Source organism: Callospermophilus lateralis, unplaced genomic scaffold, assembly GCF_048772815.1.
Source record: "Callospermophilus lateralis isolate mCalLat2 unplaced genomic scaffold, mCalLat2.hap1 Scaffold_841, whole genome shotgun sequence".
NCBI classification, from domain to species: domain Eukaryota; kingdom Metazoa; phylum Chordata; class Mammalia; order Rodentia; family Sciuridae; genus Callospermophilus; species Callospermophilus lateralis.
In genome coordinates this window covers 507,113-525,541 of record NW_027516489.1, presented here as the reverse complement: position 1 = coordinate 525,541, position 18,429 = coordinate 507,113, and the positions used below count along the sequence as shown (strand labels likewise).

The following is an 18,429-nucleotide window of genomic DNA, read 5'->3' as shown; positions in this document are numbered from 1 at the left end:
GGACTCTTCTAGTCTTGTCCCCCAGGACTGGGCCTGTACTGGTTTCTTTTTACTTTTATTTGTAGAAATTGACAAGCCATCCCAGATGCAAGTGACTGATGTTAAGGATAACAGCATTAGTGTCAGGTGGCTGCCTTCAAGTTCTCCAATTACTGGTTACAGAGTGACCACCATTCCCAAAACGGGCAAAGGACCATCACAAACTAGAACTGCAGGTCCAGGTAAGAATAACCCTCTTGTCACATACAGCAGGATGAACAGAGTAGGACAACATAATTTTCCTTCTTTACTAGATGGCCACCTTGTCATGGGGACCATACATTTCATGCCACATGTCATGGTTGCCCATTCATGAGCTCAGGACTCAAGATCATTTCCAACTTACTTCACAGTAGCAGTTTTAGGATACACACATTTCTGGTTTTACATGCATGGTTCTGTTTAGTGACATGGGCCTCTTAAATTACCAGATCCATCTTTGTGGTTTTGTTGGTATGCACACCAAGAAGAATAACTGACTTTTTCAGATTCTTGTAGATCTGTTGTTTTTATATTTATATAAAATATTTGTGAAAATAGGATCTCAAAGCAACCTCAAAATCAAGTTAATTTTCTTTCTTCCTTTTTCCAAGAGCACCATCATTCATTGTTGAGGGCATCATATTAAGTTTTTGACCTTCTCCTTGAATGTGATTTTATTCCAACATGGGAAATTGTATTAGCAATAAACAGGTGTGTCCAAGAGGAAATTGATATCTAACTCCTTGATATTTTCATGACAATTCTGCAACTAAAAATTCGAGACCACACATGTTTACTGTCAAACTCCAGAAGTCACTTGGATGACTTTATAGTGCATAGATGCTACATTTGCTTTTCACTCCCCTTGCAGATCAAACAGAAATGACCATTGAAGGCTTGCAGCCCACAGTGGAGTATGTGGTTAGTGTTTATGCTCAGAATGGAAAAGGAGAAAGTCAGCCCCTGTTTCAAACTGCAGTAACCAGTACGTAACAAATGTGTGGTTTCCTTTTCTAAAGTCAAATTTTATTCTTGGGTCTGAATGCCCTCTGCATGTCTTTTGCATTTTATACAGAGGTAGAACCAGCTTATTGTTTAGTTTGTATCTTGAGCTGAGTCCTTGGCAAACATTTTTCTTTCTTCCTGCCAAGTAGTGAACGTACAGGAAAGAAGTTGTGGAACTACCATAGTGAATTGCTGTGCTTTGAATTTCTTTTGCTCCAGTGGCCTCAGCAAAATCTTATTTGCCTATAGCAAATCTACAAAATATTTTGCTAGGACCTTTTTTTCTATGACTGGATGGTAAAGTTGAATAAAGTATACATTATGAAGTTACCATTTTTGGAGGACTGTGGCTGGAAAAACATTTCATATGAATACTTAATAAGAAAAAAAGAAGAGTTTAAGAAAGCTTATAGCGATCTGAATGTAACATTGAAAATCAACATTACCACTTCCAAGGCATAGAAAATCCAGGTCTATGAGACTAACATTACATTGCAAAACAAATCTTAGTGGAACATCTTTAAATCAATGCAAGTATATCCCCAACGTGGGGACATTTGCAGAGTGCCTAGGCATCTCATGTACACCTATTTTGATAAGTTATGCAACATCAAATATTTTCTAAACCAAAACAATTTTAGGCAAGTGTCAAGTAATTTTCCATTGACTAGTGGGTTAATTGCAGTGTAATTCATCAAAGAAAATGGTATCTGCAAAACTGCTTTGCATGTTATAAAAATGCTTATTTCACAACTTGCTTTTCACATGACCTCTTACCATTAATTTGCCTAACAGACATTGATCACCCTAAAGGACTGGCATCCACTGATGTGGATGTCGATTCCATCAAAATTGCTTGGGAAAGCCCACAGGGGCAAGTTTCCAGGTACAGGGTAACCTACTCGAGCCCTGAGGATGGAATCCATGAGTTATTCCTTGCACCTGATGGTGAAGAAGACACTGCAGAGCTGCAAGGCCTCAGGCCGGGTTCTGAGTACACAGTCAGTGTGGTTGCCTTGCACGATGATATGGAGAGCCAGCCCCTGATTGGAAACCAGTCCACAGGTATCTTGGTAATCGCACCACCAGGGTGCTCATGGGAGCAGTGACTTTAAGCCTTGCTGAAAGTCTACTTTATGGGGCTATTCATTCCCATTTAAGGGGTAAATAAATAAATAAAATAAACAACCCTCTTTAGAAAAGATCCTCTTTAAAGAGGAAAGAGGAAAAACAGTCAATTTTAGGTGGTATTAGGTAAATAAATCTGATGAAAAGAAATATTGGAGTAGCTTGGCTTATACATAAGGCCATGAAACCAGACATCTAAAGATGATACTAAAATTGTGGATATTTCCGATGCTATGACTCCCTGTGGTTACTCTCACACTATGTACAAAGGAAAGCAGTTTGGCATCCTAGAGTTTCCTCTAAGAAAAGATCCCAACTAGGACATTTTATAGCAGCATGATTCTGAGAGCACATGGGTAAGACCTTTCTCCCCTGGCAAGATAGCTTATGCTTGTGTATAATTTGCCTAAAGGATTCTGATTCAGACACACAGGAAACAGTCATTAAGGCAAATTCTTTCCATGATTCTTTATCCTCTTGTGCTTTATTGCTGAATCAGAGTGGAATGCTAAAAATTTGTCCTGGTGATGGTATAAACCTTAGCAGTGACAATCTGATTATTGCTCCTTGCTTCTCTTTTCTGCTTCTATTGTGATCTAATTTTCTTCTTATGTTGCACCACAGAAATACTTCAAATTTAGCAGTTACATCTGCCTTGGGGTCCGAATAAAAAGAGACAATAAAAACATAATTCTATCTTTTTTTGGATGGCATACTCTGAATGCCATAAGAACATAATTTATATAGAAAAAGGGCCATTGTTCTTTTCATACAAATACAAATGGAAAATCAATTGTAATGACCAATAAGCCAATATGACTCTTTTGTTTTTTTAAGGAAAAACAAATAACTTTGAAAACCCAAAGTTTCCTAGAGCTCAAGTATTTAAAGTGTTTTCAGGATTTGAGAATTGGCAGATATAGAATACACATTTCAGAAAACTTTCTTTCTTTTGTATCCCTTCTTGTTATGCTCTCCTACTGAATCTTTTCTGGACCAGGGAATCCTCTAATCCAACAAGAGCTATCCCTTCTACTTCCTGGAATTCATTCTATGTTCCCTTCTCCCCACTTCCTGTAAGATAACCTTTGACCAATGACCATCCCAACAGCCATCCCTGCCCCAACCAACCTGAGGTTTACTCAGATTACACCAACAAGCTTTAGTGCCCAGTGGACACCACCCAATGTCCAGCTCACTGTATACCGAGTACAAGTGACCCCCAAAGACAAGAAGACCGGACCAATGAAAGAAATCAACCTTGCTCCTGACAGCACCTCTGTGGTTGTATCAGGACTGACTTCTGTCATTGGAATAAAGTAGAGCCTCTCTTACATAGTTAATTAGGTGGTAGAACATAATCTCATGCTCGATCCAACTGATCTTTTCTTCTCCTGTCAAATAATTTTATTGTGATTTTTTGTATCAAGAGAATTGCTTTTTGTTGACCTAAGCTTTTCCAGATGACTATTGGAACAGAATTTTATAAATAGCTTTAGATTTTGTGCAGCTCTTCTGGAAGTATTCTATATATGTGGGGGCAATTTGCATATCAGTAGACATAAATTCATTTAGTTATACATTTTTTGAGTGATGTCATCTTGGCAAGAAATGTTCTCCAGATTGTACCAACCAACTTGACCCTACCCTCATTAAAAAATTTTTAAATCATTCTAGACTTATATATTAAGACCAGTTACAGGGAAACTACAGAAAAGGGTTTCAGAGACAGAAAAGAAAATTATCTTTGTCTGTGACCATAAAAATTCATGATTTACACCTGTCATATCATAAAAGAAAAAAAAACAGGCTATTACCCATTTTTCTTATTTTTTCATCACCAGTTTTACATGAAAATGTGAGTTATAGCTTACTTGGGCATAAGCCCATAAGAGCTTTTTAAAATTCATTTAATTTCAGTCTGTTGCTGGTCATCTGTAGTGTAGAGATGAAATTAATCTAGGAATTGACAGTGTTGTGAGATTTGTTAGTTTATTTCTTTTTTACTAATAACCACTGAATTATCTAAGCCATGGTGAAACTCCCGGGGCTTCTTGCAATGACACTGCTAAAGCTCACCAAGCCCTTATTTCTAGGTGGCTACCAAATATGAAGTGAGTGTCTATGCTCTTAAGGACACACTGACCAGCAGACCAGCTCAGGGGATCATCACCACTCTCAAGAGTAAGTAATCCAATTTTCTAGTCTCAAAATTTTCTGTATAAACAAAGAATGATAAATGATCTCTCTGGTCACTAAGTTAAAAGTGGAATGAGTCCCAATGTGGAAATTGGTGGGATTCCCTATCTTTTTGACTGTTACCTTTTTTGCCCCTTCAGAAAGTATTCCACTAATACCTAAAATGAAATCCTTTCATAATGGTATAACATTGGTGTTAAAGATTAGGACTAACAGCTACTTTATGCTCCACTTGTTAGAATTTGTTTTACTGGAGTTAGGTCTGGGGAGGACATGTTGATTTCTACTGTATTTTAACAGCACCATAAGTATGGGATCAAATTTGGCCCAGATTTTAGTTTCTGCTCCATCAATAACTTGCTGTGCGCTCTTTCAGCTGTCACATAAAGTGTCAAAAGTTCCATCATCAATAAAATAGAGATAAAATAGGAATCTTTTCTGTTGAGAGAAAAGATATGAAGCCCTATAAAAACGACGAAATACTAGCAATAATACTGGCTATTATACATATAATTGCTAGCTGGCCATGCTATTATAATTCCTACCACACACTTTTACAGTACAGTAAATTAATCATTTTAATACTTACTGAAGATTTGTATGTACTATAAAGTCAGACCTGGGAACCACTGGTAGTATTTATAAAGCTTTTCAGTTCTTCAAAGAAAAAGGCACCCAATGTAACTATTTCCATATTTCCTAATTACTGTTGAACATTCTTTGAATGCCAAGGGAGATAATCTACAAATTATTTAATCAATGTATTTTCTGAAGAGGATGTATTTTTAAAACATAAAGAAATGTTTTAAAAGATCGAAATCTCACCTATATGAGCCAGGCAGGCACTAATCTCTAGCTATAATCCCATGCAGATGTCAGCCCTCCCAGAAGGGCTCGTGTAACAGATGCTACTGAGACCACCATCACCATTAACTGGCGAACCAAGACCGAGACGATCACTGGTTTCCAAGTTGATGCCGTCCCAGCCAATGGCCAGACCCCAGTTCAGAGAACCATCGGCCCAGATGTCAGAAGCTATACCATCACAGGTGAGGGGACCCACCACCTTTACCACAAGTGACAGTCAATCAACATTCACAATGTAAACCAGCTTCTTAGTTATTCTATGTCTTATATGATTCAATTTATTTCCAATTTTTTATGATAACACAGCTTGAAACAGTTATTCTCATACCATAATCAAAAATAGTTTTGTCCTTTGAATCTTTTATTTTGGTCTACTGTGTGGTCTCAGAGAAATGGCTTTTTATCAGATTTGTTCTTTCATCCCTATGCCCTTTCTTATTTAAAAAAAAGTAAAATAATGTAAAACCAAAAGAAATAGGGTCTGAGGATGCGGTTCAATGGTAAAGCACTTGGTGAAGCTCTGGCTTCCATCCCCAGAAGCACAAAAAAATGAAAATAGAAAAGAAAAAAATGAAATGGTGGTGTATAGTTCTTAGCATTAATATAGATTTTAAAAAGACATAATTAATAAAGACAAACAACATTACTTAATAAAGGTCAAAGTTCAGAGGGAATTTGATAAAATAGATCAATTTAGGTCTTTTTGTGCTGTACAATTCTGATTCCAGGTACCAAATAATGACCACCTAATTACCCTATAGAGAAAGTACACTCAGTGGGCCACCCCTCATTCTCCAAGAGGACTGCTTCTAAAGTAGCATTTTTGCATTTAAAAATTTATTTTAGTCGGAGGTCCTTCTCTGCATTAGTGATTTGCTTTTAAGTATGCTCCACAATAACAGTTAATATCCACATCATGTTCTACTTTATTGTTCAAAGGTAGACTACTTCCATGATCTGTATAAACATGGGTGGGTAGATGAGCCAAGAAAATTGCAGGTGTGGGCTTGAAAACTTTCCTAGTAAAGAAGAACACATAGAAACCATCTCCTCTCACATCCCAGGTTTGGAACCCGGCACGGACTACAAGATCTACCTGTATACCCTGAACGACAATGCCCACAGCTCCCCCGTGGTCATCGATGCCTCCACTGGTAACTGCTTTGTGCTGACAGACACCACTGGCTTGTAGTATAATCAGACACATGAACTTAAGAAACAAATGAAGGGTCTTTGTAATATGACTCCCTGTGAACCATGGGAAGAGCTTACAGAATTTCACTCTCTTAAGTCTGATTAAAAGGGCTGGGGGGGAATATGGGACCATTTTCTTGGCTTTTATTTTCTGAGACTTAGTTTTGCTTTCTTTTAGCCATTGATGCACCATCCAACCTGTGCTTCCTGACTACCACCCCCAACTCCTTGCTGGTAGCATGGCAACCGCCCCGTGCCAAGATCACTGGCTACATCATCAATTATGAGAAGCCTGGGTCCCCTCCCAGAGAAGTGGTCCCTCGGCCCCAACCTGGTGTCACAGAGGCCACTATTACTGGTATTGTGTTCCCTCCCTTTCCTCTTTACTCCCTCTGACAGTCTAAGTCTTGAAACTCCATCTGTATCTTTGATGCTATATCATGAGAAAGGGAAGCCCTGCACTTCAAAAGACATTCTCCACACAGTACCCTCCATATGACATGACGTTCTATTCTGCCCATCAGCCCTAGAACCTGGAACCAAGGACACAATCTACATCAGAAGAACCGAGTACACAATCTACAACCAGAAGAATGAGCCCCTGATTGGGAGGAAAAAGACAGGTAAAAAGCACTTTCCGGGTAATGAGAAGAACGTTAAGACTAAACTAATGAATGATGGATTTTGCATTGTAAAAAGGGTCTCTCCATGTTTTGACGCATATATCATGGATGCTTTTTCTAATGGCCCAGTGTATATTTTGTACTCTCTGACAGGAGGAATAACTGAACATCCTCTGTAGAGTTCCATTTTATTTATTTATTTATTAAAAGGCCAGTCAATATAAAACCTTGTTATTACCTTTCAAAAATTCAAATCCGATATGAAATATAAAACCAAGTTGTTATTGCTATTCTTCTATACTTTGTGTTGACTGTTTTTTTTTAAAAAAAAAGGAGGGATAGAAACCCCTCCCATTGTCTTATTATTTGATTTCTGAAACTTGGAACTAAATAATGTTTTACTTTGTCATTCGGTCTTAGTTCAATTTGGAGAAAATGCTGTACATATGGCAATAGGAAAGCTTTCAAAACAAATATGTGTTCTTACCTCTTTTTACCATTTCCAACCATGAAAACTATTGATTTAAACCTCTGTAATGCTCATACTTCTGATTTAAACCTCTGTAATTCTCATACTTCTTATACTGACATGATCGCTGTGGATTCTAGTTCCTATGATTTGTTTCTCAGGTTTAAAGAGAGAAGACAATGGCCTGGGGAGGCACTACACATTGCAGTTTCATTAGGCTTAATTTGAACAGAGGCAGCTTCTGTGGTGCTCAATGGTTCAAAGCTTTGTGTCTCTAATAAATTCATGCTAACACTTTTTTTCTTTCTAAACTATAAAGAAACCTTTGAGAAAAATCATAAAGTTTTCTTTCTGGGAAAAAGTGGGTTTTTTTGTAATCTGAGAACCGCTGGTTTTCCAGGGGCTTTGATCAGGTTGATATACAATCTTCATTGCCTGAATTGATAATGGTTGCTACTTGCTGAAACTTAACGCCCTTTGCTTTTTTTGCTCTAACCTCTCTTGGCTAGATGAGCTTCCCCAACTGGTAACCCTTCCTCACCCCAATCTTCAAGGACCAGAGATCTTGGATGTTCCCTCCACAGTTCCAAAGACCCCATTCATCACCAGCCCTGGGGTTGACAATGGAAACGGTTTTCAGCTTCCTGGCACAAGCCATCGGCAGCCCAGTTTGGGGCAACAAATGGTCATTGAGGAACATGGTTTTAGGAGGACCACACCACCCACAGCGGTCACCCCCGTAAGGCATAGGCCAAGACCATACTCGCCGACTATAGATGAGATTCATGTCCCCAGGGGAGAAGTAGACTACCACCTCTACCCTCACAATAGGGAGCTCAATCCAAATGCCTCTACAGGACAAGAAGTTCTCTCTCAGACAACCATCTCTTGGACTCCATTCCAGGACAGTTCTGAGTATATCATTTCATGTCAGCCCATTGGCATGACAGAAGAACCCTTACAGGTAATCATCTCCCTCCCTGCCTGTGGCTGGGAAGCTCAGAAAGGAATAAATTAGAGGAAAGAAGTGACAAAGTTTTCCTTCTGGGAAAGTGTTTTGTAATCTGAGAATTGCTGATTTCCCCAGGGGCTTTGATCAGGTTGATAAATAGTCTTCATTGCCTGAATTGATAATGGTTATTAATTGGTAATGGTTATCAATTCCCATGGGCTTCTTACTAGTAGGATTAAGAGGCTCTGATGTAAAATGGCTACTTCTAGAACTTTTAGAGAGATGGCACATTTAAGCACTGATCATTTATTAAAAGTCCATATGGCTCTACTTGGGAGGATGTACGAGAGAGCGTCATTAGCTTTTATTCAGTAGAGAATGAAATCATTTTTATTATCTTCACACATTGGAGGCTCCATAGTAAGATGAACAAAGACATGATCTTAGAAAAGAAGAAAGATACTCCACTGAATTTACATTTGTGCACCATTCTTAGTTTGTCCTTGAAGAATCCCATTATCTGTAGTATATACAAGGAAAAAGAATGTAAGAGGAGCTGTGCATGTCAGCTGTTAGAAGTAACGGATTCTCTTACTAAAACCCCATCCTTTAATTTGTCCCACTGGCACAGTTTTTAAAAATGACTATGTTGTGGGAGATTACTGAGCTTAGAAACCTGAGTTTGAGGATGTGCCATTGTTTTAAGGACTCTGTATTGTGTTGTGGTCTACTGCCCACTGTGCATGGCCTGCCTGTCTCCACAGAGAGCAGTGTCTGTGCTTGATGTGAAAGGATCATGCAGGGCTTCCATGGGCTTCTACAGAGCCACATCTAGTAGGATTAAGAGGCGGCTAGTGTCATTGAGGGCTCCTGCTAACTATGGAGCACATAGGCAGACTTTGGGTAGGAAAATCTGAGAGAAGTGACTATTCCTTGCTCATTCCATTTCTCTCCTTGGCCAGTTGGGACTCCTATATACCCCTGGTCTTTATTAGTTTCCCTTTGATTTGTTTAAACAGTGAGGGTTAATGATAAGGGACCAGGGGAGCCCGCATCTGTTCTTTACTATAATGCTCTCTCCCCATTTTGGCTGTACCAATAATTGCAGTTCCGAGTTCCTGGAACTTCCACCAGTGCCACTCTGACAGACCTTACCCGAGGGGCCACCTACATCATCCTAGTGGAGGCAATGAAAAACCTGAAGAGGCACAAGGTTCTGGAGGAGGTTGTGACTGTGGGCAACCCTGGTATGTAAATTCACATGTGGTTTAGGCACATGCTCCTTGTTGGACTGCACCAGAGAAGGCTTTTCCTAGTGACTGTTCCTTTGTTGCTTGTTGCCTTGCAACTGTGGAAAGTATGCCTACCATCAATATGAAGTACATGAGCAACCTTAAGTTCATTTAACTTTAAGTGTCCTCACCAACACACATGCAGTGTTAGGATGACAGGCCAGGCTTCAGTTATTTAGCCCAAAAGTATTGAATCCTTCCCAGTGTCTTGAGTTGATATGAGGCACTGGTTTCCTGGTATACTTTCCCGTACCCCTTCCTTCTCACCATGCTGTGGTCCCCTAGAGTGATTCTTAGTACCAATACTAATGGGAAGTTCTCCTCTGCAACACATTTTTATCCAAAGAGCTTCCTAATTCTAAAGTTATTTCACTTTTTTTCTCCTGATGATATAGGTGTAAAACCATCATAAAGGTTAAATGGCCATTGACTTTATTGTGGGGTGGGGAATGGGTATTGGGGATTGAGTTACATCCCCTGCCCTTTTTATTTTTTATTTTGAGATAGGAGCTTGCTAAGTTGCTTAGGGCCTTGCTAAATTGCTGAAGCTGGCCTACCTTAGCCTCCTAAGTAGCTTGAGTTTCCAGGCATGTGCCACTGTGCCCAGCAACCACTCACTCTTCTTTGTAGCACTTTGCAAGTCCTTTAAAGCCAGTAGCATGCCACCTGGCTTTTACTTTGCAGCAGCTGATGTTATTCACCCAGGAACATGAGATAGGAAATAATCAAAATCGTGAATCCTGAATCTTCCCATTGGAAAGGTCTCTCTCCACACCAACAAGGAGTGGTAACTCCTGTCTATGCCATGTAACAGAATCTCATCCTAGGGTCCAGTTATATAATTTCAGCCTTATTCTTCATCTGACAAAAGACTACTATTTTATATGTGTAAACTTTGGTGAATTATAGCAGCTAACTGCTGGCAGGCTGGGGGGAGGTTCTTTTGTGTTTGTTATTAGGTATTGCATTTTGTGGCTTTAATGGCAAAATTGTTGTGTGAAAGGAATTTTTGAGAGCATAAAGGTTTTTGTGCTTTTCCACATCTTTTTATTTTCTTTAAAAGAGTCCAACTCCATAACATTAGTTACAATAGAATTTTAACTCCTGAATATTTTTGGAATAATGAATCCCCATTTAACAGTCTTAAGTTCTTTCTGTTTTTCTTTCCTACTCCTTATTCCTGGCAGCAGTGTTCTTCATGATAGCCAGGGTCTCTTGACTTTGAAACATTTCAGACTTTTTAGCTCTCTAAAATATATTTCTTTCCAGAGTGATGCCTTTTGAAATATTAGGCACTTCCAGTATCTACTGGATTTGATTTTACACTGTTAAAAAAAAAAAAAACCACACAGTGAGATTTAAAGTCACAGTAAGTTATCATATTCAGTTTTCAGAGAATAACTTGAGGCATGCTTTATTTGCAGATTGTTTATCTATCTATCTATCTATCTATCTATCCATCCATTGGTATCAGGGACTGAACTCAGGGGCATTCAACCACTGAGCCACATCCCCAGTCCTTTTTAAAAGTTTTTATTTTGAGACAGGGCCTTGCTATTTTTCTGAGGCTGGCCATAAACTTTCAATCCTTCTACCTCGGACTCTTGAGTCGCTGGGATTCCAGGTGTGTACCCAGCATGCCTGGCTTACACAAATTATTTTAAAACAAGTTTTTCTAAAACATAAAGAGACAAGATCTTTGGTCACATGATGAGACTGTTACTTATTCCTAACTCATGTACTTCCCATTTGATTTCTCCTATTTGAAACAGTTGGTTTTATTAATAAAATCAGTTTTACTATCATAATAACTATTTTGCAAAATCTAGGATTTCCAAACTATTATGCAAAAAAATGCAATAATAAAAGTGAAGACTGCATTATAACAGTATATAAAAATGCTAAGACCTTTGCATCATAAGCAGAAGGTAGCCTCTGATAATATTTCTTAGTTTAGTGAGCACTTTCTACAGGTTGTCAAAGGGACGATACATTGGCTTCTTGGCCTTGTGAGAGAGATGTTAAATAATTAACTCAAGGTCACTCAGGTCCTGATGGAGAGGCATTGCTACCCTTGTTCTTACCTGGCTTAAATTGCCTCAGAGTTGATTCCATGTTCTATAAAGTAGATTTACCAGATTTGATCATTTTTACAATTGAAGACAAAAGTGAAAGATGGTCTCCTTTTCAGATGCTGGTGGCAAGTGTCCATTGGCTACACCTTTACATCATTTATGAGAGTGGCTGATACATCCATGGAGCATATGGAATTTTAGAGCTACCGGAATTTTTCTGTTAGATTAAGTCATTGTATATAATGTTCTGGTTTCTTCTTCTTCTTCCAAACCACCAATAATAGGTCTCTTTTGCTTTTTCTTCCTGTTGCTCATAGGCCCAAACCAACCTATTGATGACACCTGCTTTGACCCCTACTTGGCTTCCCATTATGACATTGGAGACTAATGGGAGCGAATATCTAAAACTGGTTTTAAACTCACGTGCCAGTGCTTGGGCTTTGGCAGTGGGCATTTCAGATGTGATTCATCTAGTGAGTAGCTTGCTCTGACCATCCACTCTTCCTCCATCTCCTCCAGTTCCATACATTCGCATTAACGTACCAAGGAGTCATGTTTGGTAGACGCAAGCTCTTCCAAACATTTGAGAAAACTGTTGGACTCAAAGTAACATTTTGTATCATTGAAAAATGATGGGAAATTTTACTTGTTGAATATCGCTTCATTTCAAGTCGTATGCTAATACAACTACTGATTAAAGCAAGTTGTTGGTGATGCTTTTGAAATTTTCTGTTAAGTCAAACTCAGTGGAGTCAGTTCTCATTGAGAGTGCCAGTCAGAGAAACCCCAATTCTCTTTTAATCTTTAGTGTTGAATGTGGTTCAAGGTGATGATTCATACTCATACTCATTTAACACAAATCAAACATACATATGTACACACACACTCTCACATTATACACACACATCACAAATACACACATTGAATATGTGCACACACACACACACACACACACACACACACACACACCAGCCACATAGTTTGAATATTGCTAGTAATGTAAAGGAAAATGTACAGATATTCTACTTGTCCATAATTTAAAAGCCACTTCACCAAAAAATATTTGATTTTCAAATTATAGAGATTTTAATGTTTCAAATTACAGTGATCCTAGGATTATCTATTGTGCTTTGAGAGTTACTATTAGAATTTATAACCTTTCACTTATCCTTCGATTTTAGGAGATATAATCATTATTGACCATTGGTTCATTTTTACAGGTGTTAACCATTATACCATATAAACAATCCTTTCATCAACTTTTACAGAAATCATATTCATGGAAGTAAAACAGAACAGATTTTTAAAGATTTCTTAAAAGTATATTAGTTGACTTATATACATGAAATGGCTTAATCCAGATTGAAATTCAAAAGCCAACTGATTTTTACAGTGTAGACTTCTGAGCTTGGCCACCTGAAAATGGTATATAAAATTGGGAGGCTGAGCAGAAGTATGGGCGTGCACTGCGGTAGAGTTGGGTGTGTTAACATGTGGCAGCAATGAGGTGGTTGGTTTTTAACTTCTGAAAATGAACTACTTTTTAAAACTTTGCCTGTTTTTTTGCCTGCATAAGTATTAGGTGCAATTGTGGGAGCAGAAGTCTAAGGTTGTTTATGAGTGTCTTTAGATCAACTTACATATTCTTTGCTTGAATGTCATAGTTATTTAATGCCTTTTCTTCCAATTTGAGAAGACTGAATTGTTGATTTTATAAATTAGAAGAAAAAATGCATTCTGATGTAAACTTCCTAAGTGTGTTCTATTTAGTATAAATCTCAGAGACTAAAAGTCATCTTTTACATATGGTAAAGGCATAGGACTTGTGGATTCTCTTCAGCACCAGGTCTCTATTTGTAGGGATGATAGCCAGGGTTTATCATTGTTTTGTCATCTATGTTTATTCTTTCTTTCAACTTACATGCAAGAGGTCATGGCAGAAAGAAAATGCTGATCTGTTTCATTGCACTTCTTTGTATCTAAGGTCTCTGCAAATCCAAAACTGACTTTAAAAATATATATATATAAATAATATATATATATATTCCTAAAAGACTACTCTGATCCTGCTTTCATTCACCACAATTTTAAACCTTAATGAAAATTTAAATGGAAATCATTGGCCAAGTCCTATGACATGATTACTGCGGAGTGCCTTAAAATGGCCTAGAAAATAATAAATAGTAGAAACTATATTTTTAAGTCCAACTGAAGAATCAGTTCACAGTAGGGATTGTGACCTTTAACTTGTCATTCTTTCCAGATATGTGGATTTTAAAATCCTATATCCCAGTGTGCTTTTCTCTTGAGAGTCAGAACACAAATAACTCTGCCTGTGATTTTCCCACCCACACAGAATGGTGCTACGACAATGGTGTGAACTACAAGATTGGGGAGAAGTGGACTCGCAGGGCAGACAACGGCGAGATGCTGAGCTGCACGTGGCTGGGCAAAGGGAAAGGAGAATTCAAGTGCGATCCTGGTACGTCATTGAGAATGGTTTCTGGAGCTCTATTGGCACACCCACTTCCATTAGGGGCTGTAACTCCCATTCACAGGATGGACTGGAGACTTTAGGTCCCCTTGAGGTTTGAACAGAGGCTTTGTTCATCTTTTGATTTGGAAAAGTGGAGGTGAGCCTCAAAAAGGAGTCATGATGGAATGTTATTACAGGCCACTTTAGCACTTTTCTGAGTATTTTGATCATTATCTACAGTGAAAATGGTGGAAGAAGTCTCTATTGGTCTGTCAATTCAACTTTTAAAATATGATTTCCATTGAACCTATTAGATCTAGTTTGTGGAAATGCTGCCTTAAGATCTGAGGAGTAGTACCTCTCTTATGATGATTCATATAAATTTGAGTAATTTGGACTTTGATGATACAAATTTAGGATAAAATAGAACCCACCCTTGTATCAAGCTGAGTCTGCATTGCTGTTCTTGGTCTTACATGTGCTTCTGATTTGTGCCTACATGTAGATGGGACAACATGCTACGATGATGGGAAGGTTTACCAGGTGGGAGAACGGTGGCAGAACGAATTTTTAGGTGCCATTTGTTCCTGCACATGCTTTGGAGGCCAGCAGGTAAGATGGGATGTGCCAGGTTCCCTGCAATTTAGATGACACAGGGGAGGCTCCTGTATTTACATGCTGTGTGCAAGGTGCCTCCATGCCTCTTATGAAGAGTTGATAAGACTCTGGAGCATCCTCCCTGAGAATGGCAGACAGCCCCTCCCCATGCCTGCTCTTCTCAGGCTGTTCTGTTCTTCAGCACTGGAAGTGTTACCTGCTATGGAGCACTGAGTAGCCAGCTCTATGCTGATGGACAATTTTCCTGTGGCCTTGTTGTGAAATATTTCAAATAATACTTTGGGTCTAAGAAAATTCCACTTTGTGCCCTCTCTTAGTCCAAATATATATCCTTGTACTAGCTCTACTAATATGCTAAGTAAATGGGACAAACAGGAAATGAGAAGTGGTCATGGCTCTTACTTAATGATATAGTCAGAAATTAAATTAGTATGTATTTAAAATCAAGCTAATTAAGGAAGGTTTTTGAGTTGAGTCTGACAAATACAGTTCTGACTAGACTGGAGTCAGCAAGAAAGGGTTTATGGAAAAGAGAAGAATAAACTGGCTGGACTTGGGGTGTCTCAGATTTGGTTGAGGGAGCAGAAAGACAGTAAGCACACCCCCAGGGACAGGGTGAACTGGCCCAGGTAGGCTCCATGAACCAAACCTCTGCCTAAGTGTCTTGTTGTCAGAAATTAGATGGCAAAAAAATTCACTATTTAAGCCAGTACTCCTCAGCTATTTCTAATATATGCCCTCCTTCATTGTAACAACAGAATGCTGTGCCTTTCCCAAATAAGTAAAATTTCAAAGGGAAATGACTCTTGTAACTGGAAAGTAATGGAAGGTCATCGTCCTTCGTTTTCAATGGAGACATGCCTTTCCTAACAACACTCCAAATTCTGATCCATGGGAAGGAAACATGCTTCCACCCCAGGCGAGGTCCACAGTATGATATATTTGGCATTAACCAGTTACAGATGCACAAGAAGAAAATGAGCGTGATGGAAAATGTACTTTGGGGAGATTCATCTGGCATCAGGGAAGCTTCTTCAGGGTTCTCTCTGCATCACCTTACCAAGGGACACAGTCCAAGGAAACTGATCTGATTCCATCCCTAGTGTGTGAAGTTGGTCTCTTTCTTTCAAACCCCCCCCCTCTTTCTCTCATAAAGACCGATCATAGAACTCAGTCATTTTGGTATAAAAATGTGTAAAGGAGAATTTATTGGGAAGTAGACATTGGTCACACTTCAGTCTCTTTGTTACTTAATGAACGTGAAACCTTTCCCCTGTGACTCCTTTTCTGTTGCAAAGTGCTCAATGAACCACTTATGACAGGAGTAGGAACATTCCTGATTCTGTAGGTAGGCATTGACCTGTATTATGTTAGGTGTTATGGGAAGTAGGCTACAAAGTGGAAAATGTCTAGAATATATAAAAGATATGAAAGAATGTATAAAATATATTTAAAAAATAAGAAAGAATATATTAGTGTTCTTTGGGTTGCAAGAGGAAAGTCCTGTTCAAGTTAAGTGGGCAAAAATGTCTCCCATAACTGAGAAGTTCTGTATCTACCAGCTTGAGGGGCAGCTCCCACCATGGCATATGGAGTCTGTTGCTCTTGGGCTACCATTTCTTTTCTAGTAGATTCCCTGCTTATGGTAACATCCAAGATCAGCTTCAAATTTACCGTCTCCCAATTTAGGAACAGAGAAAGAGAACTCTCATTTCCCCTCACTTCAGGCAAAAATCTGAGAGAGTTTTACTGGTGTTGCGTGGTCTGTTCCTATGCTCCACTCCATTGCTGGCCAGAGACAAGACTTCCATGTTACTGGCCAGGGTGGTTTAGGAAGGGAGTTGCCATACGATGCTGGAAAGACCATGGCTAGTGTCAGCCCAACTCCATGTTGGCAGCCCCAAACTATGGCCCATTGTGTGACTTCCCTCTCCCTCCCAGCAAGCCACTCCTCTCCCCTGGATCTCTATTTCCTTTGCTGTATAATGAAGGTATGTGTCTATGTGGTCTCAAGTCTCTTTTAAAAGCTCTAAGATTCTTTGAAACAATCTCTTCCATCATCTAGTATTAAAAAAAAAAAAAAACATTGCTGAGGATGTTGGGACTGCAATCAAACTTAGCAGACTGAGTGGGATTTAGATAGGAAGAGAAGAGAGGAAATTCCAGGAGAAAGACAAAGTGTATGCAGAGGCCAGTGTGAGCTTTGGTGATAAACCAAAATGTATTCCAAGAGTTGCAAATACATGAGATTCTCATCAGTGCTTCTTTAGTGATTTACTGCTTATATTTGACCAATGCACAAGAGCTGAAATTCTTAACTCAAGCACTAATTATGATGCCCTTGGGATGTCTGTCCTAAGCTCCATTTGTTTCATCTCTCTCCTCCAGGGTTGGCTCTGTGACAACTGTTACAGACCAGGTGGTTCAACTGTTCCTGAAGGCCCCTCCTCAGGTCACTCCCCCAACCAGTATACACCGAGATATCATCAGACAACAAACACTGTAAGTCCATTTGCCCCTGTAGACTCTCCCTAAATGTAATTGGGTGCATGACAGGGAATCTCTTTCTGCAGATTCCTTTCTTCTGAATGAACCAAATATTTGTTGTTGTTGTTGTTGTTGTTGTTGTTGTTGTTGTTTTGAAGATCTCTTAAGTGACTTGTGTGGAATACTGTATCCTAAAGCATCATTGAATTTTTGAATATCTCTCATTGCTCAGTATATGGCTGGGCTCTTCAAACTAGAAAGTTTCTTTTCTATGAACAGTTGTCACAAGTCTCCCCTTCCAACCCACACCCCCATATACGTTATAGAGTATTTGCTATACTGATTCTCTTCTTCTTCCATTAACAGAATGTTGTTTGCCCAATCGAATGCTTCATGCCTTTAGATGTGCAGGCTGACAAAGAAGATTCCAGAGAGTAATATTTGCAACCCAACGGAACAAGCATCTGTGTCTGCTATGGTCTATCCGAAGTCGAGTGATGTTAGCAGATCCCATCTTTGAATGTTTGTTTCTTTCTTAGCCTTTTGCTCTGGAGACTCCAGCTTCAGCTAAACTCACGGCTTCTCCAAGCATCACACTGGGAAGTGTTTTGAGACTTTTCTCATAAATGAGGGCAGTATGTTGTCTATTCTGCTTTAGAATAGTCAGTACTGCTCAGTATTTTAAATGAAATGATTCTCGGTGTGATTTGGTTTGCATAATGTATTGAATTATGTTACCAAAATTTTAAATAGGAAAGTTGCCCAAACACTTCTGTTTTCATTTAATTGTCTAGCCCACAATACTATAGGAATGGCGTGTCCTTGCTACTGTGATATTTAACATATCCACAGTATTCACTTCTCCAAATGATTCTAACAGTTGCTTAGAAGTGTCTTTCTCTTACCTGTTATTTATCAATTTTTCTCAGTATTTTTATACAGAAAAAAAATTGTATTGAAGACACTTGGTATGCGGTTGACAAGAGAAATTTGGTATAATTATGGTTGGTAATTATTTTTTAT

General features: G+C 38.9%; 1 protein-coding gene across 1 annotated transcript in view; it reads left to right on the top strand.

The window, feature by feature from the left end:
* Positions 1-17,844, top strand: part of LOC143641110 (fibronectin-like) — a 32,814-nt gene extending 14,970 nt beyond the window's left edge. Inside the window, 17 exon segments of the mRNA XM_077108506.1 lie at positions 66-221; positions 893-1,006; positions 1,822-2,091; positions 3,266-3,459; positions 4,251-4,338; positions 5,226-5,402; positions 6,285-6,374; positions 6,593-6,772; positions 6,939-7,037; positions 8,016-8,470; positions 9,567-9,705; positions 11,920-11,928; positions 12,143-12,298; positions 14,182-14,307; positions 14,807-14,913; positions 17,308-17,421; positions 17,773-17,844. Coding sequence (XP_076964621.1) covers positions 66-221; positions 893-1,006; positions 1,822-2,091; positions 3,266-3,459; positions 4,251-4,338; positions 5,226-5,402; positions 6,285-6,374; positions 6,593-6,772; positions 6,939-7,037; positions 8,016-8,470; positions 9,567-9,705; positions 11,920-11,928; positions 12,143-12,298; positions 14,182-14,307; positions 14,807-14,913; positions 17,308-17,421; positions 17,773-17,844 — 2,546 coding nt within the window.
* Positions 17,845-18,429: the final 585 nt, after the last annotated feature.